The sequence below is a fragment of the Pongo pygmaeus genome, chromosome 5 (assembly GCF_028885625.2).
Source record: "Pongo pygmaeus isolate AG05252 chromosome 5, NHGRI_mPonPyg2-v2.0_pri, whole genome shotgun sequence".
In the NCBI taxonomy this organism is placed as follows: Eukaryota; Metazoa; Chordata; class Mammalia; order Primates; family Hominidae; genus Pongo; species Pongo pygmaeus.
The window spans coordinates 45,298,147-45,323,348 of record NC_072378.2 but is presented as its reverse complement, the minus strand read 5'-3'; the positions used below and the strand labels follow the sequence as shown (position 1 = coordinate 45,323,348).

Below are 25,202 nucleotides of genomic sequence, written 5' to 3'. Positions count from 1 at the left end.
AGCATGTTCACTTTTTTATATACAGCCAAATAAAAATCACCAAAAAAAAAAGGGTTATAACATCCTTAATCAGGAAAACAAAAAGTCAAAGTCAGTGTTCTGTTACTTAAAAGAAATAGTTTGGGCAGAAACTCACATGGCTTTTTATGTTATTTGCCAACTGAGTTATTCCAGCGCATATTTACAACTTTAAGGAAACGTTAGCAAAAATTGGTACTAACACTAAACAATGGGATTTACAACTTGACAGGGAATTAGGTTGTATGGCACTAGGATATTTTAAAAATGATACTTTTCTTAGCACACATTTTATCCCAAGATGGGAAATATTTTATTACATATGGTTTTTTCCCCATTACTGGCTTAATAAATTTAGATTAAAAATTTTTAATGGGCATTAAAACATTTTTAAATTTATTACTTTGATTTTAATAACTATATTTTTCATTATATAACCAATTAATGCCCACTCTTGATAGTTTAAAATGTATAAAAAAGGTAAAGCTCCTATGATGACATTAATTAATATATTTAGACTCATAGGATATAGATTAAAAAAACTGAATTCAATATTTTGAAACAACTCTATTATGTCATAGTAGCACAAATATCTTTTTGTGTGTTTCTCAATCACTGATGCTTTGTACTTGCTGAGGATTACTCACTTTCAGCACAAAATTTCTTTTAAATCCTTTGAATCTTCTAGGGTCTACAGTTCTTTCTTTAGGAAACTTCATATAATTACTGTAAGACATTCTTAATACCTTGGACACGTAAAATTGGTGTATTATGAATGCCACTCTGGGGAAACAAATTAGCATCACTGGAAACCTATTTTTTAAGGCTGTGATGTAGAAAATATACTGCATTTCTATTCAAGTCGATATAATTCAGTGAAAATTGCAGGTCAAACCTAAGTGAAATTTTGGTTTCTACTGCATCAATCAGGATTCTGAGTTGGTCCCTTAAATATTGCGTGACATTCTCCTTTGTGTGTGTATGTGTGTTTTTGTTTTTTGATTTTTTTTCTAAAAACATATATTCAAGCCTCTGCTGTTTCTCTGTGATTTTCTGCCTCTTGGGTAACTGCTTTGATTATTTTTATGTGTGCACAGTTAATGACTTCCTGTAAGTGAAGCAAAATTAACTCAAGAGGAAAGAAGATTTCTTTACTTTTGAAACTCTTTTTCTGTTTGTAATTCACTGTAAAAAAATTACTGAAATGTGTAACTGAAAAGTTAAAGTTACCTATAATTTCACCTCCAGGATAAATACTATCAAAAGTGTAATGTATATGCTTCCAGACTTTTTCCGTGTATTTGCAGGCATACACATGTGCATATGTGTGTGTATGTTCAAACATAAATGGAATTAAGGTACATGCATTCTAGTATGCAACTTGATTTTTCCATTAATAATACATTCCTGCAGCTAATCTTTGAGGAGAGATAAAAGTAGCACACATAGAAAAGTGCAGGAAGGGGTATAATACTATCTAGAAGAACAAATAATTTCAGAAGAGAGAAATCAGTGTAAACTGGACAAACTTCCCAGAGGAGGTGGGACCTATGCAAGACCTTGAAGAAAGGGAATGATTTAAATGACCCTGAAGATGGGGAGGGGTGGCCAGCACAGTAATGGGGGAGTGGCAGGGTGGTAGCAGTACATGGCACATGCGACAAAGGGTGACCTAACTAAAAGAATAAATTTGGTTTTAGTGAGAACAATGTGTGCTGAGGTAGAATGGCCCAGATTATGTCTGTATTTAGAAGTCAGGCATTTGAGCTTAAATTTGATGCAGTGCTTAGTTTAGAGCCATTTGTTTATGAGTCAGAGAAAAGAAAGTGATGTGGGGATACAGGGCAGCCTACTACAGTGAATCTTACAATGTACGAGGGCCTTTTCTCCATGTTTTTATTTAAAATACTAGTATGCAGGATAGGTTGGGAGAGGAAAGGTCTGTGAAAGCTAGGAAGCTGTTGTAATACCCCAGGCCCAAAATGATGACTTTTGCAGTGGAATAAAAAGAAAGGGTACTTTACCATGTGTTTTGAGGGAGGCTTACTTAGCTTTTGGGTAAGGAGTCTACCAAATTACAAACTGACTCAGCAAGTAGAATGAGCACTCACTGGGGTACTGGATTGCCTCTGCAACCATCCCAGTAAATCTTTTAACCTTTCTGGACCTCAGCTTCCTTACCTACAGTGAGTTGGAGATACGGTTTCTTCGGCATTCTGTGGTATTTACTGACTTGTTAATATTATCCTTCTGCAAGTGAACCACATTATACATATATAAACATGCATACGCATTTCATAATTTACACATTGCCGCATTGCTGAATGCTGCTGCCAACCACTCCATTTGAAGTTTTCAAGTTCAACAACCAATGCCTATTGAACATGAGATTGTTGGTAGATTACCATTTTGGTAAAAGGCATTTTGCCCTTTCCATGCAAAAAAGACTCTGCATTTCAATTGTAAGACTTTTTAGAGTAATCAGAATAAGATTTAAAAAAAAATTTTTTGGCCAGGTGCAGTGGCTCATGCCTGTAATCCCAGCACTTTGGGAGGCTGAGGCGGGAAGATCACTTGAGACCAGGAATTCAAGACCAGCCTGGGCAATTTTATAGAGATCTCATCTCTATAAAAATAAGAATAAAAAATTTGCCAGGCCTGATGGCACGCACCTGTAGTCCCAGCTACCCAGGAGGCTGAGGCAGGAGGCTCAATTAAACTGGGGAGGTCGAGGCTGAAGTAAGCCATGATGGTGTCACTGCACACCAGCCTTGGTGACAGAGCAAGACCCTATCTCAAAAAAGAAATGAAAAAAATTTTGAAGTAGAAGCGAGAGCAGATACTCTCATCTTGGTTTGAAAGTTATGTTCTGTGTTTTTTGTGTTGCTGAAGAAAGTTAAATGCCATGTGCCTTGAGAAGCTGCCAAGAGATACGCCAGCATATAGCTTCCATAACCTTTAAAAATGCTTCAGTGAAAGCACACAGAATTTAAATGCAACTGCATACTGCATAAGTAATCCAGCCTTACACCTCGAAGTGGTATAGACAGGGCAAATGATGATTGTCCGTACTGAAAGTATTTTTCAAAGACTCAATCAACTTCACATTAATTGAAATAAAAACTTTTCACTGAAAATTCAGATTAACAAATATGTACCAAGAGTTTGTTATATTCATGATATTGAACAAACAAATTATACTAGGCACTGTATCTGTAGGGATATTAGCATTTCTGTTTTCATTTAAGTAGGACGCAGAAAGTGAGTTCATCTAGCATAAAAGTCTGCCTTCTCTGTATGTTTTACAATAACAAGAAAAAGCTGTAACTTCCTGGTAGTGAGAAGAGCAACTAGTCACCAACTATTCTGTTTTACCTTTTTAAAAAGCTATTTCAATTAAATTTTAAAATACTGTTGAGTATTTGGAAAACTTTAGGAATAATTCTTTCACAAGTAGTTTCTCCACATTTGCTGCTATAATACTTAGCTATATTGTAATACTAGTAAGATTTAATTTCCTAAAATCCTCTAAGTATGTTGCATATTTTATAAATGTTCAAGAATGCTGTTGTTGACACCTAAAGAAACCAGGGAGTGGGTGGAATTGACAGATTAAGCAGAAGACAAACTGGACTTGCAGATACAAGAGTATGACTAATCCAAAGATGACCTTACATTCATGTGGCAGTCTGAGATAGGAGAGCATTGTGTAATTTGAGAATGTTCGGTATGAATAAAAGCCATGATAAATCATCTGTGATTATTCAGTGACTTTTATTTCAGAGATTTGTGTTTTCAATGCCTTTGACAATGATATGATGTCTTTTTTATTCTAGTTTAGTGACTATACGGAATAGCCAAAGTAAGTCTTTTAAAATTAAGTTTGCATTGTAATATTTAGTTCAAAAGAAACTAGAGCCTAAAGGGAGTACAACCTTCATTACAATTAATATGATCTAGAATAGTAACTGTTTTCTGAGAAACTTTGTATACCTTAGAGGTAGGTATTTAGGACCCAAGTTTTACTTCTAGTTTTGCCTCTTTATTAACTGTATGCTTTTAAAGTTTTCCTTTAAGTTCTCTAAATCAGTGTCTTCATTTGTAAAATGAAACTAATAAAACTGCTTACCCTTTATTGAGATGGTTTTATTTTATAAATATTTTAAATATGTATATAAATATAAATATTTTATAAATTTTATTTTATAAAACCATCTCAAAGAATAAGCAGTTTTATTGGTTTCATTTTAAAAATAAAAAAATTATGTTCATTTTAAAAATAAAACCATCTCAATAAAGTAAGCATTATTCTGATCATGATGTTTTACTAGGCTTATGATATTGTCCCCTTGAATCTTTTTCCATAGATTTCTTAAAGGAATAGAAAAGGACTGCCAGTGTATACTTTAGTATGGATCAGAATGGGTGATCTGAATAGAGGCAGAGGAGAAGGTAGAATTAGGACACCACAGAAAATAAGAGCCACACTTATTTAATATTTGACCACTGTCTTGATTTTTTTAATGGATTTTTGTCTTTAAAACTGCCTTGTCTCTCTGGGATTTGTAAAATTGGATTACAATTTGATCCTAATTCTTACAGTTTCTGGTCTTAGGCCGGTCAACATGTACTTAAATGCATTTCTTTTGTCCTAGTCCATCCATTCATCTGTCCCTTGATTCAGCTAGTGAGGCCCAGGCAAATCCAAGCAAAGCATTGCCTCAGCACTCTAGAAGAGCAGCATGGTTCCTGTATTTGGAGAACATACAGTTCATGAAAGTTAGATATTTACTCCCTTTCTCAGTATTTAAGATGATAGTGGAAGGACAGGAGTAAATATAATACTCAGATGTTGAATTATTTGGATCATATGGCCAAAATTTGTTCCTTTTTTTTTTTTTGTATTTTTGAAACAATTCTGGGGGAAGAGAGGAATAAACAAAAATTAAGTGATAAGCATATCCAAATCATCATCATCAGCCAAAATTTGTTCCTTTTTTTTTTTAAACAATTCAGGGGAAGAGAGAGGAATAAACAAAAATTAGGTGATAAGCATATCCAAATCATCTTCATCATCCTCAAATCCAAGTCAGTGCATATATAGCTCGATCTCTGATTTCATGAACTCCCTTGACCATGCTGTGAATACCATTCATGTGTTATATCATGTAATATTCAAGGACATTAGTATTAGTACAGTGCTTCCAGTCTTTCTCACATCATGGCACACATAGAAAATGATAATATTTTTATCACCCACCAAGGTAAATAGACAAGGCAGCTGGCAGCCGATACCAGCCTAGGGGTTCTGCTGCCTCAGCTTCGTTCAGCATCCAGAGAGTGAATGGAATCAGTATCTCTACACACCTGTGATGTGCTTGCACTATCAGATACACTACAGTTTCTACACTCTTCATTAGATTATCCCCAGGTTGTACATTATTTGCTGACCCAGGGCCTCGCTAATTTCTTTTTCTTATGAATAGTTTGAGCATGTTAATTGTAGGAGCTACATGACATGTTTTAGTAAGACAATATATGAAATCTAGAGCATCCCAAAGGAAAACATTGGAATAAAAAATTACCATTAGTTGAAGACAGCTTTTTATAATGAAAATAGGCTGACTTAGGAATTGGGAGTCCTGGGCTTGAATTCTAACTTAGTCCACCTTTGACAAATCACTTCTCTGAGTCTCAATTCCCTTATCTTTGAATTGAAGAGATTTGAACAAGATGAACTTTAAGCTGCCTTCTATCTCTAAGCCATGATTTTGTATTGTCTATAAGTCTTTGCTATTGAGTCAGCTGCTTTGCGTGGAGTATTTCCTGTGTGCTAGGCACAGGATAAATGGCTTCTTATATATACCCTAGGGTCAGATTTGTGGGGCTCCTCAGATCAAAGTTTACTGCTTCGATGCTGGAGGAATTAAAAAAGAACTAGGATGCTTAATGAAGAAAAGAGAATAGGCATTGGAGAGGGTGTCTGAGAGGAATGAAGCTAGCCATAATAATTTAGTCTTTCAGATGTTTATGGATATCTTTGAAATATTGTAGCTGGCAATTCTGGCAACCTTAACCTCTGATGATAAATTTTGCTACCTCTCATTTCTAGAAACACTTATTGCCAGTACATCAGCTATGTAAGCATATATACAGAGGCCAAATCTTGGTTGTCCAACTTGGGGGAAGAAAAAGTTAGTGTTAAGAATCCCTTTAGGAACATTCTTTTTCCATAGTTATCCAAGTCTTTTCTGTCCAGCCATTTATTGGTTAGAGGAGGCTACTAAGCTGGAGAGCAGCAGAGATGGTATGTAGGAATCAATAGATAATCATTCTCGATCTAGTTCCATTATGGTGATAGTCATTTGCCCTGTGGAATAAAATGGTCGCATTTGTTCATCCAGCAAATGTTTATTGCTTATTTACCATGTGTCAGTTATTTTCCTAGGAGCTAGAAATTCAAACCTGAGTGGTTCCTGCTATAGTGAGACACAGACAAACAGATATATATACACAAACATACGTACATAGATACAAATTAATGTTAGTATTATCAGTCTTAGAGAGTTTATTTAAATAAACACATTAGCAATTTTTTTTTTTTTTTTGAAACGGAGTCTCCGTCTGTTTCCCAGGGTGGAGTGCAGTGGCGTGATCTTGGCTCACTGCAACCTCTGCCTCCTGAGTTCAAGCGATTCTTCTGCCTCAGCCTCTGAGTAGCTGGGACTACGGCCGCATGCAACCACACCCGGCTAATGTTTTATATTTTTAATAGAGACGGGGTTTCACCATGTTAGCCAGGATGGTCTCAATCTCCTGACCTCATGATCCACCCGCCTCAGCCTCCCAAAGTGCTGGGATTATAGGCATGAGCCACCATGCCCAGCTGCAACTTTTTTTGTAATGTTCAAAACACATAAATAAATTCTCCCTTTCTTGCTTCCTATTTTCATCAGGAAACATTTATTGAGTCATGTGTCAGATACTTTAAAAAGAGGGCTAAAACTAGATCATGCATTTAAATATCAAAAAATACTTCCAAGTAAATAAAAACCCAATAATATACTCTTAAGGAGACATGGTTGTGTGGTTGTTTGTTTGTTTGTTTGAGACAGAGTCTCACTCTGTCACCCAGGGTGGAGTGCAGTGGTGTGATCTCAGCTCACTGCAACCTCCACCTCCCAGGTTCAAGCAATTCTCCTGCCTCAGCCTTCCAAGTAGCTGGGATTACAGGCCCATGCCACCATGTCCAGCTAATTTTTGTATTTTTAGTAGAGACAGGGTTTTGCCATGTTGGCCAGGCTGATCTCGAACTGCTGCCTTCAAGTGATCCACCTGCCTGGACCTCCCAAGTGCTGGGATTACAGGTGTGAGCCACCACACCCAGCCGAGACATGATATTTCTGACACATGCACAAGAAGATATGTACATACATATATACATATATGTGTGTTTGTGTATATATATAAAGATAAATTTATGTGTATATATGTGTACATATATAATTTATATATTTATCTTTATATGTGTATATATATACACATACATATATACCTTATATGTATATATATATATAAAATGTTTGTATATGCCCAAAAAGTACACTTGAACCTAGTGGGTAAATAACCAAGAGAGGCTTGCGTTTGTGAGTATGTGGATGTGTGGGAAGTAAGGAATGAAGGGAGAGAGGGAGGGAAAGAAAAAAGGGAGATGGAAAATAAGGAAGGGGAAAAACAGTCAGTGGTCTTAGAAGGAACCATAGTAGTGACTAGTAATTTTTACGTTAACTCCCACTGCCCCATCTATATTCTCTATTAAGCTCCGGTTAGTACACCATTATTCATTCCATCAACTGACCTATCATTGGAATGGACTACTCACACAAATAAAAGAAAAAAGAATAATTTAAAATACAAAAACATCCACAGACATTAGAAGAAATGGTACTTATGTGCTCTAACAACGATGGTAAAGGTAACTTGCTGAAAGTTCTTCCACAACAGAAAAAAAAAAAATTAAATCTCAGGGATTTTTTTTTTCTTCGCTGGGCAGAAATTCATTCCAAGAAGTACCAGCCTGTCTCATTTCAAAATGCTCTCTTTACCAAGGAAGCGGAAGTGGTCATATTCTTTCCCACCAAACTATGGATGAATTATAATTATCCTACCTCTTGTGGGACAGTGAAGCAGTAAACATCTGCTATACTGAATCAAAAACTCCACAAATGAAACTATACCAAATGAATCATACCTGGACTCAGATTAAAGGATCTGTATTGTGTTTACCTTTTTCTTTATTTTCTTGCAATCTAAAATATGGATTTGTCAACTGTGGCCCCAGATTCTAACTGAAAGGGAATATATGGATTGTATTCACTGATTCTTGTTTAACATTGAACATCACAGCTTTAGAGCAGATTGACAATAATATTTGTAACAGTTTTTCTGTTTGGTTTATTAGTCCCTCATCATTTTCTTTTTCTTTAAAAGGATGATACAAGTTAGAAAATTTAGACGTGAGGTCCTTTAGTTTTAGTTTCAGTAACAAAGGAGCAGAAAGTAATATTTAAACTTTATTTCCAAAACACATCAGCTTCACAACTAGTGTTAGTTATTGTAATTTTATGTATCATGATCTATGTGGTGGTACTACCCTGTTCACCTGGAATAAGGAAAGGAAAATGGTACTTCAATTCTAAGTTTAAGCTGTGAAAACATATATAATAATCTGCTTGCTTTAAAAAATATTATGTATTTTTATCTTTTAGAGAGCAGAAAGACAAACTCGAATTATGGATTCAGCTCAATATGCAGAATTCTGTGAAAGTCGACAATTAAGTTTCTGTAAGTAACTATTTAACTTTGCTTAATTATATGCATAAGAGATTTGTGTTATAGATGTACTAAAGTATGACAGGATCTGTTTCTTAGAAATTGGTGAATTTAATATATGTGTAGTTGTAACTGCTATAGAAACAACCTCTACATTGTGGGGAGCCTATAAATGATTTTCCTACATTCTACTGCTTTGCAGTTAATAACATTAAGAGGTCTTAAGTGGTGCTGGTAATATACAGAGTGCTATGTTAATTATTTACAGTACTTTTAATCATAAAAATTCCATTGTCTTAATATTTCCATTTTAATTTCTAGTTTCCTAGTCATATTTACACTAGTATTTCTGATTGCATTTGATCCATAATGGACTCTAATAGTAGTCATGACATTTAAAGGCCCCTAATATTAATTATTTTCCTTTATGTATACTCATATTACCACAAAGGAACATATCACTGGTCTCTTCCATTTTTGTCTGACCTCCTACTATGGCATGTATTCAGTGTTAGCCAAATTTATTAGTACATGCTCTAGTAACACTAGTAACCTCGTGGTAAAATTAGTACTTTCACATCACTGTACATCAGCTTATTAAAAGTGTATAACGACTCATAATAGTGAGCTAGATTGTGTAGCAAAACATCCTTACAGCAAAGTTTCAGTTGTGACTAAGGCTCTCGGGGTAAAGGTCAAAGAAGAAAGTGTGATGAAAAGTCCAGTCAAAAATATGACAAAGTAGCACATGACCATGGTCTGAGGGATTATAGAAACAATGGTGTCTTTAAATGGAAAGCTATTATGTGGTCACAATAACAGCATATTTGATTTGGAAAAAGAAAAGGAGAGCTTCATTTATAGATTATAAAGTGCAAATAAATGACACATTTCATACTATCCCATGTAAATGTCAGTAAAATATAGGAAAACATGTTTTGGAAGATTTTTTTTTTCTGACTAAATATACTTTCCAATTTGACTAACAACTTGGCATCATACATCTGTGAAGCATTAAGTAAATGGCACTTCAGATCATGGCAATTTCAGCAAATGAAAGGTTTTGTATTGTAATTTTTAGGTTTAAAAATGGCATTCAAGTCTTTATAAGTATCAACCTCCAGTTTATAAAGTAACATTTAGTGCAATTGAACTATTTTTTTAAATTATATTTTAAATTTAATTCACTTAAAGGAACAGACATACTACTTTCACACTAAAACTCATAAAGTCTCCTAATATGCCTTCTCTTTGAAAATCAGATTTTCAGTTACTCGTGTTTTTTTGTTTGTTGGTTTTTGTTTGTTTTGTTTTCTTTTTGTTCTTTTTTTTTTTTTTTTTTTTTTGAGATGGAACACTCTGTTGCCCAGTCTGGAGTGCAGTGGTGCGATCTCAGCTCACTGCAGCCTCCTCCTCCTCCTTCTCCTGGGTTCAAGTGATTCTCCTTGCCTCAACCTCCTGAGTAGCTGGGACTACAGGTGTGCACCACCACACCCAGCTAATTTTTGTATTTTTAATAGAGACGGGGCTTCACTATGTTGGCCAGAGTGGTCTTGAACTCCTGACCTCAGGTGAGCCACTGTGCCCAGCCCATGTTTTGTTTTTAACTCAATAATAAACTATAGTAGATTAAAAAATAACATTTTCCCTTTCTGTATAAAATAACTATAGTATAAACAGTATATTGTGTTTAATTTTCTTTTCTTTAGAGTGGAAGGATTTGGTCATTTAAAACTATTTATATATGGTGCCCATAGGTGTTTTATTATGAAACCTTGGTGGGGAAATCTGTTTTATATGGCAAAATACTGTGGTTGAGAATGCTTTAATCCACGTGGGTGAGCAAATTCAGAAGCTATTCCTGCACTTGTCAGAGTGTTATGCTCTTTTCATTCTTCTCCTTCTAATACATTACCAAGATACAGGAACTGTGGTCCTGCCATATGTATCTTTTTAAGTATTTGATCATAGCCATCCCTGGAATTACTGGTACATTTTAAAATAATGAGTCTGTAACTTTACAGGCTGAGGGTAAACTGCAGCATCGGCACGCTAATCTAATTCACAATTCAGTCTTTTGTTTTTAATATGTATGTAAGTCAGAGTTATTTATCTTAAAGTCTTTTAAAATCTGATGTTAATATTGACACACAAAGCTCATAATTATAAAGAATAATGGTAATAATTTAAATTATTAAAATTTATAATCTATAATTAAAATGTATAATTGGTAAATTATTTTTCAGTCCTTTACTTTCAAGTTTTTATTTTGTATTTGGTTTTATCTAGATTTTCTTTGTAATCAGAGAGGCTCTGTGTATTTTTATTGATTAGTTTAATTTATATGGATTTAATTGCTTATACTGTATATGCTGTCTTGTGTTTTAAATTTCTGTGCTTTTTAATTTGCTTTTTCTCCTCCTTTTCTATGTTGTATTAGATTGATTGGGTTTTCTTCATTTCTTTTTCCTCTGCTAGTTTGTAAGTCCTATATTCTCTTTGCACTATTTCAGTTGCTATCTTTTTTTTGATATACATCCATGACTTAAAGTTTTTAAAATTGTTAGGTATTTGGCTGGGCACGGTGGCTCATGCCTGTAATCCTAGCGCTTTGCGAGGCCGAGGCAGGTGGATCACCTAAGGTCAGGAGTTAGAGACCAGCCTGACCAACATGGTAAAACCCTGTCTCTACTAAAAATACAAAAAACAAACAAACAGACAAACTAGCCAGGCGTGGTGGTGCATGCCTGTAATCCCAGCTACTTGGGAGGCCAAGGCAGGAGAGTCACTAGAACCTGGGAGGTGGAGGTTGCAGTGAGCCACAATCGCGCCATTGCACTATCAGCCTGGGGGACAGGGCGAGACTCCGTCTCAAAAAAAAAAAAAAACATTCGTAAGTACTTAACCTTTCCTTCTTGGCCTAATGTCATTTTTTCCTACAGCTCTGTACAAGCTTAAAACACTCATTTTTTTTTCTTAAATGGCTTTATTTTGCCTCCATACTTAAGTGATTGTTTAGTTGGGTAGGAAATGGTAAGCTGATAGTTACTTGTTAAGACATAATTCCCTTGTCTTTTGGCCCCTGTTGTTGGTAGAAGTTTGCTGTCATTCTACTTATTTTTTTCCTGTGGAAGAAACTAAGAGAATGAAGACATTGACTCCAGGTCCCCCCTTATATGGGGAAATGAACACACTGGCCAAAGTAGTTGCCCATAAATATGTATAAAGGAAAGGAATAAGGAACTCCTGCTAGAGAAGTTTCCAGGGAAATCCATGCCCTCTGAAGAAGGCTATTTTCAATTAGGTTGAAGTTGCAAAGTAGTTTCTTCTGAGTGGAATGAGCATTCCAGAGGACCCTAAGGAAAGGACTGGGAATGGAAAGACTGTTGGGAAGGGATGGGATAGAAATCACCGAATAGTATGCAGGCATGAGAGAATGGAATATTGCAAGAAACTTAAATTTTGTTAGTGATCATTGATAAGAAAGATAAAAAGTATGTGAGATTAACCTTAAATTTCCATATGAAATTATCATGCAAAGTTGTTTTTTAAGTTCAGCACAGGCTGAAAATCCAGGTAGTATTACAAAGCTAATAATCCTAGGAACTTTTGACCATTGCTCAGGATTCTGTTTAAGTTGTTAGTCAATTTCCAGGTTATCCTTTCTCCTGATACGTTGGGAAGAGGGGTGAAGGAGAAGGAACTTGTTTATTCTGAGGCCCCTCTCACCTCTTGATGAAAACAAACTGTCTTAACTAGAGGTATCTGTGCCTCTTTTGCTGGAACCAACAATACCTTGGAAGGGTCAGGCTCTAAAGCCATCCTTCTCCAGGTGACAGGGAAGGAATTAGCTCTCAAAGAATCTCCACCACTTGGTGGAACAGCAATAACCCAAGTGATTTTTGGGACTTCTATGCATGTCTTTTGATGAATAGAAAAGTTTGGACTCTACTCTTTTATTTAAAAAATGCTTTATTCATTCATTTATTCATTTCTTCTGGAAATATTTCTTGTGAGTCTACTAATGCCAGGCAGTATTCTAGCTGCTAGGGATACAGTTGGAGATATATGGTCCTTGTCCCTGCATTCTTGGTGGTTACAATCTAGCAAGGAAGCTAATTCTGTTGCTTATGTGGATAGATCCAACTGAATATTAATAATGATCCTTTCCCTCACTTTTAAAATTAACTGTTTAGAGCACAGTCACAAAATATCTGTTTCTGTCCTAAAGATCTGTCAAGGAGATAAGTGATTAATGTACATATCATTGATCTTGCCAAATTGCTGCCTGTTAACTTTAACTTCAGAAGTATTCCACAGATGTTAAACAAGTGTTTGTGAGCTATTGCAGCATACTAGTTAGATGGAATGTTGCATGTCAGAAAGTATTTGGAAGATTTGTTACTTTGGGGAGATAGCTTTAAGGGGGATTATCATAATTCTGCCATATTTGACAGCTTTGGGTATATGCTTCGATAGCAGGACTTAATGTTTTCCATGATTTATTTGAAAGAGAACTCTTCTGTATGTGGAATCCTTGAAGATTCTATATAGAAGGATCAAAATATCATGCTTTGAGTTACTGTTAAGTGTTTTATAGACCTGTGGGGCCAGATTAATCAAAAGAATAATCAGTGGATTATAAAGAAAATCTTACAGATTTCATAAAATCTTCACTATCAATCTTTCCCTCTAGGTTACTAGTTAAATGAATAATGTCTAATGAAGTCCCTGTATCAAATTAGACTGCTTAGCACTGTGGCAGTGTAGAGATATTTAACTAAAGGTTGCATACGTGCTTGGTTCTGTATATGCTTGGTACTATTACACATGCAGAGACATAAGGCATGGTCTTCTCCCACAAAAATTTGTAATATGGCTTAAGAAATTATAAGCATTTGTGAAAGAATATCTGATGGTATCAGTGTTCAATAAATGGCTAGAGTAGGGAAGTATACCTTTGGCCTGTATGATCAAGATTCATATGAATGAAGAAGAGTGATGGGAGAGCATTCCATGGAAGGAAAGGAGTAGGCGTAGACACACAGAGGAAAAGACTCAAGGCCAGGTGATGGTTTAATAGGGAAATATCCTAAAGGCTACTTGGAATCAGTCTGGATGGTTTTGAGTCAGGCTTAAGAATTTAGACATCTTCATAATCAGAAAAAATGTAACCACAGGCTTAGATTAGACCAGATGTCAGTTTATTTAACTTTAAATTTACAACTTTGAGCCATTCTAGTAATAGACTTTTTTTTTTTTTTTTTTTTTTTTTTTTTGAGACAGTTTCGCTCTTGTTGTGCAGTGGCGCCATCTCGGCTCACTGCAACCTCCGCCTTCCAGTTTCAAGCGATTCTCCTGCCTCAGCCTCACGAGTAGTTGGGACTACAGGCACGCACCACCACGCCCAGCTAATTTTTTGTATTTTTAGTAGAGATGGGGTTTCACCATGTTGGCCAGGGTGGTCTCCATCTCTTGACCTCCTGATCTGCCCACCTTGGCCTCCCGAAGTGCTGGGATTACAGGCGTGAGCCACCGCGCCCGACCTAGACACTTTTTTTAAACGTATTTATTTCAGTAGGTTTTTTGGGGGAACCGGTGGTGTTTAGTTACATGAATCTTTTTTTTTTTTTTTTTTTGACAGTCTCGCTCTTTCCCAGGCTGGAGTGCAGTGGCGCGATCTCGGCTCACTGCAAGCTCCGCCTCCCAGGTTCACGCCATTCTCCTGCCTCAGCCTCCCGAGTAGCTGGGACTACAGGCACCCGCTACCATGCTCGGCTAATTTTTTTTGTATTTTTAGTAGAGACGGGGTTTCACCGTATTAGCCAGGATGGTCTCGATCTCCTGACCTCGTGATCCTCCCGCCCCGACCTCCCAAAGTGCTGGGATTACAGGCGTGAGCCACCGCGCCCAGCCTACATGAATCTTTAGTAGCGATTTCTGAGATTTTGGTGCACCCATCACCCGAGCAGTGTGTATATTGTACCCAATGTGCAGTCTTTTATCCCTCACCCCCCTCCTACCCTTTCCCCTGAGTCCCCAAATTCCATTGTATCATTCTTATGCCTTTGCGTCCTCATAGTTTAGCTCTCAGTTATAAGTGAGAGCATACGATATTTGGGTTGCCATGAGGTGGAGGCAGGGTTAGGCATGTCTGAGCTCAGACTCTTCTTGGGCGGGGCTTGCGGCTGCTGTGGGGGATGAGGGTTTGGCTTCTAGAACAAGGGAGTTACCGTTCCCAGGGGCATTATGGCTGCCTCTTGTCCCACGCAGGTCGCCAGGGAAGTGGGGGAAAGCCGGCAGCCGCAGGCCTCACCCAGCTCCCATGCAGCCCACAGCCCGAAAGGCCGGTCTCACTCCACCATGACCCTTGCCCGTAACAGCACCAACTTTATTTCCAGGCGGCTGGTGAGCAGGGCTGAGAACTTTCCCCAGGCTACTGGCTTCCTAGCTGAGAAAGCAAGCCTACTCACAGTTCCTCTGCGTCCCACAGAGCCTGCAGCGGTGGTCCACCTCCTTCAAGGGGTCTGTGGCTCTCGGCTTTTGTGGTATATTCCTGCGGTAGTTCTTGGAGCAGAAGTTCACAGTGTGGGTCTCCACATGCTGCTCTACCCATCCAAGCGGGAGCTGCAAGTTAATCCTGCCTGCTATCTGCCATTTTCCTCTGAGACTAGAGAATATTTTTGAAAAGTATCAGCAATAGTTTCTGTATGTTTCTTTTTTCATCACAGGTTCTTTCTTGCAAGATTTTCTTTCTATATGAGTAAATTAAGGTTACATCAGACAAGAACATCTTCTGACTTCTTGTTGTAACATAAGCTGTAGCCAATGGTAAATCTGACAGTGTGAGAAGTATTAAATATTAAATGGTTTAATATATACTATGTCATATAGCATAGGTGTAAAATAAAAGACCCAAATACGTAAGAGAGTTGTTGAAAACAACCATTGTATTGCCTTATAACTGAGAGTTAAAACTTGGATTTCTTGGGGCCAGAATATCTAGACATTAATTATTGCATTTTATGTGCATTATTTTTTGTGTACAATTCTGAGTATACTTTTTTAATTTTGTGATAGTAATGTGCAGTATTAAAACACTTTAAAAATTAAAATTTCTGCACTTGTTTTTTTTAAATGGCCAGCCAAAAAAGCTTCCAAATTTCGAGACTGGTTGGACTGCAGCAGTATGGAGATAAAACCCAATGTTGTCGCAATGGAAATCTTAGCATATTTAGCATATGAAACTGTGGCACAGGTAAGAATTCTAATCTGTCATGTCGGGCCACGCTGGCTGGTTTTTCTTTATCTCTGCCCATGATCAATTCTTCTTCTCCCTGCTGCTCTACCAGTAATAACAGCCATGAATTCTCTCCTGTGACATTTACATCATTTTCTAAAATTTAGTTCAGTTATGTGTCTCTGCATCCTCAATTCAAGTGGATGTTAGGATAAAAAAGAGTTTCTTGCACCTTTATCTTAATGAGAAATGGAATCCCTGCATGCTTTTTCTTGACATTGAACTCAAGTCCACATCTGCCTTGTTTAGAGATTATTTTTGAGCTTTGAAAAACACCTTTCTACATATGTGAGAATTTAAGAGTACTTACCAAATTCTGGGTCTGGAATCTTGCCCTCTAAAAGACTTTCTCAAGTTGTGGTCTTTAGACCACAGGCATCAGCATCTCCTTGGTTCTTGTTTAAAATGCAAATTCCGGCCAGGCACGGTGGCTCTTGCCTATAATCCCAACACTTTGGGAGGCCGAGGTGGGTGGATCACCTGAGGTCAGGAGTTCAAGACCAGCCTGGCCAATATGGTGAAACCACATCTCTACTAATAATACCAAAAAAAAGTTAACCAGGCATGGTGGCGGGCGCCTGTAGTCCCAGCTACTCGGGGAGGCTGAGGCAGGAGAATCGTTTGAACCTAGGAGGCCGAGGTTGCAGTAAGCTGAAGTCGCACCATTGCACTCCAGCCTGGGCAACAAGAGCGAAACTCCATTTCAAAAATTAATAAAATAAAATAAAATAAGCAAATTCCTAGACTATATGCTTAAAACAGACCTACTGAATTAGAATCTCTGGACTTAAAGCCCAGAAATCTGCACTAGTGACTGTGAAATAAATTTTGAGAACTACTCTCCTAAAAAGTCAGAATATATCATGACTAGGTCCATTCACCAGTCAATGAAAGTGTGTGCTCATGTCTACAATATAGATTTTTAGGCAAGCAGGATTATCAGTAACATTCAGAATGTGTTGCTTTTAGGTTTGCCACTTCAGTGGCATTCATGATTATTTCTAGCTATGTGACTGTCATTCTTCTGGTCTTCTAGTTAGTGGATCTGGCTCTTCTTGTGAGGCAAGACATGGTAACCAAGGCAGGGGACCCCTTCAGCCATGCCATTTCTGCAACCTTCATTCAGTATCACAACTCTGCTGAGGTAAGTACAAAAAAAATCTGTCTTAAAACATTTGTGAATTTTGACACATATCTGGTATTTACGTTAGTGGTTCTTTAATAAAGATTATGCAGGAGTGTATAACCTTCAGTCAAATAATCTTAATACATTAGACATTCAAATAAGTATTTAATTGAGCACCTACTGTGTGCCAGGCCCTGACAGTCCACTTAAGACAATGATTTTTTTCACCTTTTTCTTGCTTCACTTAGCTTTCCTAGCCCTTCATTGAAAGGGATAGTTGCAAGGCATTTCTTATTTTTATGGGAGATGAAAAACTGGTTTAGGTAATGTTGGAAAAGTCGTTTATTTCTTTGTGCTTCAGAAGATAAGAGTGTTATCATTATTATTCACATAATAATCCCTGGCATTTATTGATAACTTTCCATTTCAATTATTGATTCATCTCTAAAAATGATTTAAAGAAGCTTGTCTTCATTCATCTTGAGTTTTTAGATTGCCCCTACTATGTGAAAATTATATTCTTTTCTGATCTGGCTTTGCTATGGGAACTGTAAAGTTTTCTTTCCAATTTTAAGGCTCTGTATAATAACTGTGCACCACTTTTAGTATACAGAATATCCTCTGTAAACAGCATCTACCTCAAAACCAGAAATGTATTGCAGTATCTTGAATGTATTTGCCAATATTTGACCCTTTTCACTAACAAAAACAGCAGTTTCACGTAATTCAATCGAATATCCATAGATAAGACAGCAAGAAGGTTAAGTTCGCATCTGCATGTAGAGTTGTGAAGTAAGTTTTGGATCAAGTTGGTTGGAATATATAACCTGAAAATGGCTAAGCTCTGTTTTACAGCCATACCTTAATTACACATGTCTACTCCTTGTTAAATATCTGTAGGCAAGGATAGTGGTTCAAATCATCTCTAAGAAGTAGTTGTAGTCTTCTTTAGGTCACAGACCCCTTTGAGAATCTGATGAAAACTATAAACTCTTTTTCTATAAACACATTCACAAATTTTGCCTACAGTTTCAGATTGTTCAGAGACATTCTGAAGCCATTCTGTGGATCCAAGGGATCTGTGAACCCTATGGACCCTAGGTTTAAATTTCTCTGCTCTAGGATACATAGAACATATGGTAACATATATGCCCATATAGCATCTTATTACAAACAAAAGGACAATTTAACGTTTTCTTATGCCCCTCGGAAAATCAAATTGGCTTGGAAACCAAATAGGGATTAAAATGTTTATGCCCATTAAAAATCCATTTTTTTCTTAGAAAAGGTCATACGTCATTATCAGTCAACATACAAAAGTCCCTAAAGCTTACTTAGTTGATTAATCACTATTTGTTTTCTTTATGTTACAAACTCGAATTATGATGTCAAAAAACACCCTTTAAAATGTCTTTGATGCATGTTCACTTTATGAATATGTGTATAAGTATGCTTTCCATTAACATCAGACAAATTTGTTATAACATTTCTAACTGAGAAAATTTACTGTGAACACAACGAGCCTAGTTTTCTTTTAACATTCAAGTGATTGCTTGCATGCCTAGGAAAACTCTTTATTTCCCCTCTTTTCTTGGTTCTCCAGGGTGGCCAAGCTGCCCTAGGCAACTGCTCAGCAACCGCAGCCGCTGTTCCCAGCTACCCAGCAATTGAGAGGAATATCCTATATGTGCTGGATTTCCTGGGCTCTCTGGGAGGTGGGAGCATGAGTGTCAGAGAGCCTCCTGACAGAATATGTTAGTATAAGGCTCAAACTTTTTTCTGGCTGGCAGACACCCCTCCTCTCCTGTGACTGGTAGTCAAGATGAATATTCAGAGACTGGAAGTCTTCCTTCCTGCCCTTTATCACCTGACAAAATCAGCAGCCAACATCAAGGGCCTGTACATCAAATACTGTACCAAATTGAGTCCAAAGTGAGGCTCTGGAAACTGATATGATCTCTGTTCAGGGAGACAGGATATTTTGTAAAACAAATAAGCAAATAATTGAACAAACAGTTTAAGATGGCATATACTAGTTTCCAAATGAGTGACTCAGACAGAAAATACAGAAGTTTAAAAAAACAAAACAAAAACCTTCTCTAGTTGCAGTCAAAGACTTTAAGAGAGAAAGCTGAGGTTAAAAGAAAAATAGGACGATGATAAGGTAGAACTTAGGATAATACTCTAGGACTCACAGACAGCATAAGTACCATTTTACAAGGAGAAAAACCCAATGCTGTTTAAAATATTCAAGGATTAAGGTTCATTAAAGAGGAATAGTAGGCACTTGGATTAGAAAATTAAGGCTCAGATTATATAGCGTCTCAGACTGCTAGAGTTAGGAAGGAATGAATGGTTGATGGTTTCTTGGCTGAAGGGTGAGGAGTTCAAAAGGGTGTTTTAAGATCCAAATGGTAGTGCCATGTACAGTGGATTAGAATTGGAAACTCAAGATGTGGGTTAATACACACTGCATTTTATTTTAAGGGGTATCATTCGTGAGCACTAACCATATAAGGAACTGGGCTGGTTAAGCTTGGGTTCTTACTAGATTAGCAAGTTTAATATTAATTCAAGTTAACTTTCTAGATTTTCTGTGTTGCCCAGGCTGGAGTGCAGTGGCTATTCACAGGCATGATCATAGTGCACTACAGCCTTGATCTCCTGGCCTCAAGCCATCTCTCTGCCTCATCCTCCCATGTAGCTGGGACTACAGGCACACCACTATGCTTGGCTATTTTTTAAAATACATTATGAAGAATTGTGGGCCAGTAGTGCGGTTGGTATGATTGATAATGAGGAAAATGTAGATTAATAATACCATACATTAAAATGATTTTGAGATTTTTATTTGCCTGTGAATTTCTTAGAAGCCAATATTGTGATGTGACTGATTAGGAATTTTTTTTAGTGTTGGGCATCATCCTATAGAATGGACATTGACACAGTGGAGCATGTCTAAAGGAGAGTCATGGGAGAGGGGGCAGGTGTGTGAAGAAACTGAAAAACATTTCTTGTAATAACCGCTGGGATGAACTTGAGGTGTTTGACCATTAAAGAGAAGAGACTATGAAATATAAGTCTTCAACTATTTAAAAGTACTTCTACATAAAGAATAGAGTTGCGTGAACATATCAGTTTATGCATTCTCATGTTGGTGAATATCTGGACTGTCATCAGTTTCTGAGGTATTATGAATAAACCTGCTGTGAATATTATTGTACAAGTCTGGAAGGACAAATGCTTTCGTTTTTCTTAGGTAGATGGCAGTGAATGAAATTGTTGGGTCATAGAGTTAGGCATGTGTTTGGTTTTTAAAGAAACCGACTTTTTTTCCAAAGAGGTTGTACCATTTTATACTTCCACCAACAGTGTATTAGAGTTCCAGTTGCTCCACAACTTCATCAACATTTGGCATTGTTATTTTTACTTTTAGCCATTCTAGTGGATATTTTCTGATAACAGTTTAAGTGCGTATTTCTCTGATGACTGATAAGGTTGGGCACTTTTTTTAATGTATTGATTGGCCATTTATGTATCTTAAGCTGAGAAGTGTGTCTTCAAATCCTTTACCCATTTTTTTTTTTTTTTGCAGGCAAAGGGGCTGACTTTTCTTACCAGTTTGTAGTTCTTTACATGTCTTGTGACAACAGTCCTGTATCAAACACATATTTTTCACATATTTTTCTCTCCGTTTGTTAGCTGAGAAATTTTAAGTTTCTGATGAAGCCTAATTTATCCAATTTTTTTCTTTTTTTTTCTTTTTTTTTTTGACAGTATTCTCCTTGCATTTATTTATTTTTTAAATTTTTTTAAAATTATACTTTAAGTTCTGGGGTACATGTGCACAACCTGCAGGTTTGTTACATATGTATACATGTGCCATGTTGGTGTGCTGCACCCATTAACTCGTCATTTACACAAGGTATGTCTTCTAACGCTATCCCTCCCCATTCCCCCCACCCCACAATAGGCCCTGGTGTGTGATGTTCCCCACCCTGTCTCCAAGTGTTCTCATTGTTCAATTCCCACCTATGAGTGAGAACATGCGGTGTTTGGTTTTCTGTCCTTGCGTTAGTTTGCTCAGAATGATGTTTCCAGCTTCATCTATGTCCCTACAAAGGACATGAACTCATCCTTTTTTATGGCTGCATAGTATTCCATGGTGTATATGTGCCACATTTTCTTAATCCAGTCTATCATTGATGGACATTTGGGTTAGTTCCAAGTCTTTGCTATTGTGAATAGTGCCACAATAAACATATGTGTGCATGTGTCTTTATAGCAACAACATAATTTATAATCCTTTGGGTATATAGCCAGTAATGGGATGGCTGGGTCAAATGGTATTTCTAGTTCTAGATCCTTGAGGAATCACCACACTGTCTTCCACAATGGTTGAACTAGTTTACAGTCCCACCAACAGTGTAAAAGTGTTCCTATTTCTCCACATCCTCTCCAGCACTTGTTTCCTGACTTTTTAATGATTGCCATTGTAACTGGTGTGAGATGGTATGTCATTGTGGTTTTGATTTGCATTTCTCTGCTGGCCAGTGATGATGAGCATTTTTTCATGTGTCTGTTAGCTGCATAAATGTCTTCTCTTGAGAAGTGTCTGTTCATATCCTTTGCCCACTTTTTGATTGGGTTGTTTGACTTTTTCTTGTAAATTTGTTTAAGTTCTTTGTAGATTCTGGATATTAGCCCTTTGTCAGATGGGTAGATTGTAAAAATTTTCTCCCATTCTGTAGGTTGCCTGTTCACTCTGATGGTAGTTTCTTTTGCTGTGCAGAAGCTCTTTAGTTTAATTAGATCCCATTTGTCAAATTTGGCTTTTGTTGCCATTGCTTTTGGTGTTTCAGTCATGAAGTCCTTGCCCATGTCTGTGTCCTGAATGGTATTGCCTAGGTTTTCTTCTAGGGTTTTTATAGTTTTAGGTCTAACATTTAAGTCTTTAATCCATCTCGAATTAATTTTTGTATAAGGTGTAAGGAAGGGATCCAGTTTCTCTAACCAAAACAGCATGGTACTTGTACCAAAACAGAGATGTACACCAATGGAACAGAACAGAGCCGTCAGAAATAATACCACACATCCACAACCATCTGATCTTTGACAAATCTGACAAAAACAAGAAATGGGGAAAGGATTCCCTATTTAATAAATGGTGCTGGGAAAACTAGCTAGCCATATGTAGAAAGCTGAAACTGGATCCCTTCCTTACACAATTTTTTTCTTTTATATTTATTGCCTGTGTCCTAAGAAACCTTTGGCTACTCCCATGTCATGATGATATTGTTCTGTGTTTTCTTCTAGAAGCCTTATCCATTTGGTTTTTGTATTTAATTCTATTAATCTGGTCAAATTAAAATCCATTTATTGTATGAGTTGAAGCCAAATCCAATTTTTACTTATGGATACCTAGTTATTGCAGAACTATTTGCTGAAAGACTCTTTTCTCCTATTGGATTGCTTGAACAATATATCTAAATGGATTTATTTTTGGAGTTTCATTTGTGTTTATTTGATTATAATGTAAGTCTTCAAACTCTGTTATTTTTTAAGCTTAATATGGACATGCTGTGTTCTTCGCATTTCTATGTAAATTTTAGAATCAACTTGTTAGTTACTGCCAAAGAAAGAAAAAGAAAAAAGAAAAGCCTGGTGGGATTTTGAACGGAATTAGGTTGAATGCTTACATCAGTTTGGGATATGTTTTAGCAATACTAAGTCTCACAACCCATGAACGTGGATTTTCTCTCTTTTTTATACTTATGAAATATCTTTTTCTTACTGAAAATGCTGTACATATGAAGTCTGTTTATCTGATTGATTTAGCCATTCCAGCCGTGTGATTGCTGTTTACATAATATGTTTTTCCATCCACTTCCTTTCAATATATTTGTATGTTTCTGCAGGCATACTTCAGAGATATTGCAGGTTTGTTTCCATACCACCATATTGAAGTGAATATTGCAATAAAGTGAGTCACACGAATTTTCTGCTTTCCTGGTGCATATAAAAATTATGTTTACACTATACTGTAGTCTATAAGTCTGCAATGGCATTATGTCTAAAACATGTACATACCTTAACTTTAAAATACTTTATTTTTTAAATGCTAATTATCATCTGAGTCATTAGCATGTCATAATCTTTTTGCTGGTGGAAGGTTTTGCCTTGATGTTAATGGCTACTGATTGATCAGGGTGGTGGTTGCTGAAGGTTGGGGTAGCTGTGGCAATATCTTAAGATAAGACAACAGTGTGAAGTTTGCCACATTGATTGACTCTTCCTTTCTTGAAAGATTTCTCTGTAGCATGTGATATTGTTTGATAGCATTTACCCATAGCAGTACTTCTTTCATAATTGAAGTCAGTTCTCTCAAACCCTGACATTGCTTTATCAGCTAAGTTTATGGAACTAAGTCTAAGTCCTTTGTAGGAGTTTTTGTAGTTATTTTTAAAAATGTTCACAGCATCTTCACCAGATATAGACATCTTCTCAAGAAACCACTTTCTTGACTCATCCATAAGCAACAACTCTCACCCATTCAAGTTTTATCATGAGATTGGGCAGTTCAGTTACATCTTCAGGCTGCACTTTTAGTTCTCCTGCCATTTATACCACATCTGCAGTTACCTCCTCCACTGAAGTCTGGACCACTCAAAGCCATTCATGATAGTTGGAATCAGCTTCTTCCAAACTCCTGTAAATGTTGATATTTTGACCTCTTCACATGAATCACAGACGTTCTTAGTGGCATGTAGAATAATGAATCCTTTCCAGAAGATTTTCATTTACTTTCCTTGGATCCATCAGAGGAATCACCATCTATGGCAGCAATAGTCTTATGTAATATATTTCTTAAGTAATAAAATTTGAAAGTTGAAATTATTTCTTGAACCGTGCTGCAGAATGGATTTTGTCAGCTATCGTGAAGGCAATGTTCATCTTTTTGTACTTCTCCAGCAGAGCTCTTGGGTGACCAGATACATTGTCAATGAGCAGTAATTATTTTGAAAGGAATCTTTTTTTCCAGAATAGTAGGTCTCAACACCAGACTTAAAATATTCAATAAGCCATGCTGTAAATGGATATGCTGTCATCTAGGCTTTGTTGTTCCATTTATAGAGCATAAGCAGAATAGATTTAGCATAATTCTTCAGGATCCTGATATTTAGAATAGTACATGAACACTGACTAAAACTTAAAATCACCAGCTGCATGAGCCCCTGACAAGAGAGTCAGCTTTGAAGCTTTGAAGCCAGGCATTGATTTCTCCTCTCTAGCTATGAATGGTCAAGATGGCATCTTCTTCTAACAGCCATTTCATCTACAATGAATATCCGTTGTTGTGTGTAGCCATCTTCATCATTGATCTTAGCTTAACCTTCAGAACAACTTGCTACAGCTTCTACATCATCATTCGCTGCTTCACCTTGCACTTTTATATTATAGAGATGGCTTCTTTCCTAAATCTTATGAACCAGTCTCTGGTAGCCTCTAACTTTTCTTTTGCGTGTTTCTCATCTCTCTCGGCCTTCACAGAATTAAAGAGAGTTAGCACCTTGCTCTGGATTAGGCTTTGGCTTAAGGAAATGTCTTGGCTAGTTTGATCTTCTATTCATCCTACTGAAACGTTCTCCATATCAGCAATAAGGCTGTTTCACCTTCTTATCATTTGTGTGTTCAGTGGACCAGCATTTTTTAATTTTCTTCAAGAACTTTGCCTTGGTACTCACAGCTTGGCTATTTGGGGCAAGAGGGCTAGCTTTCATCCTGTCTTGGCTTTCAACATGCCTCCTTCACTAAGCTTAATCATTTGTAGCCTTTGATTTAAAGTGAGAGACATGCAACTCTTCCTTACATCTGAAATACTTAGAGGCCATTGTAGGGTTATTAATTGGCCTAATTTCAGTATTG

At 36.9% G+C, this 25,202-nt stretch overlaps 1 protein-coding gene across 11 annotated transcripts in view; it reads left to right on the top strand.

The window, feature by feature from the left end:
• Positions 1 to 25,202, top strand: part of SUPT3H (SPT3 homolog, SAGA and STAGA complex component) — a 565,741-nt gene that overhangs the window by 414,606 nt on the left and 125,933 nt on the right. For 9 of the 11 annotated variants that reach the window (XR_010126711.1, XR_010126712.1, XR_010126713.1 and 6 more), the window contains 3 exons: positions 8,787 to 8,862; positions 15,996 to 16,108; positions 17,187 to 17,294. Coding sequence is in view for 5 of the 11 variants with exons in the window: in XM_063666242.1 (XP_063522312.1) it covers positions 8,787 to 8,862; positions 15,996 to 16,108; positions 17,187 to 17,294 (297 nt within the window). In the remaining 6 variants the exon portion in view is untranslated. Of the gene's footprint in view, positions 1 to 8,786; positions 8,863 to 15,995; positions 16,109 to 17,186; positions 17,295 to 23,194; positions 23,260 to 25,202 lie in introns of all 11 variants that reach the window. The other 2 variants (XR_010126708.1, XM_054490206.2) reach the window with 1 other exon arrangement.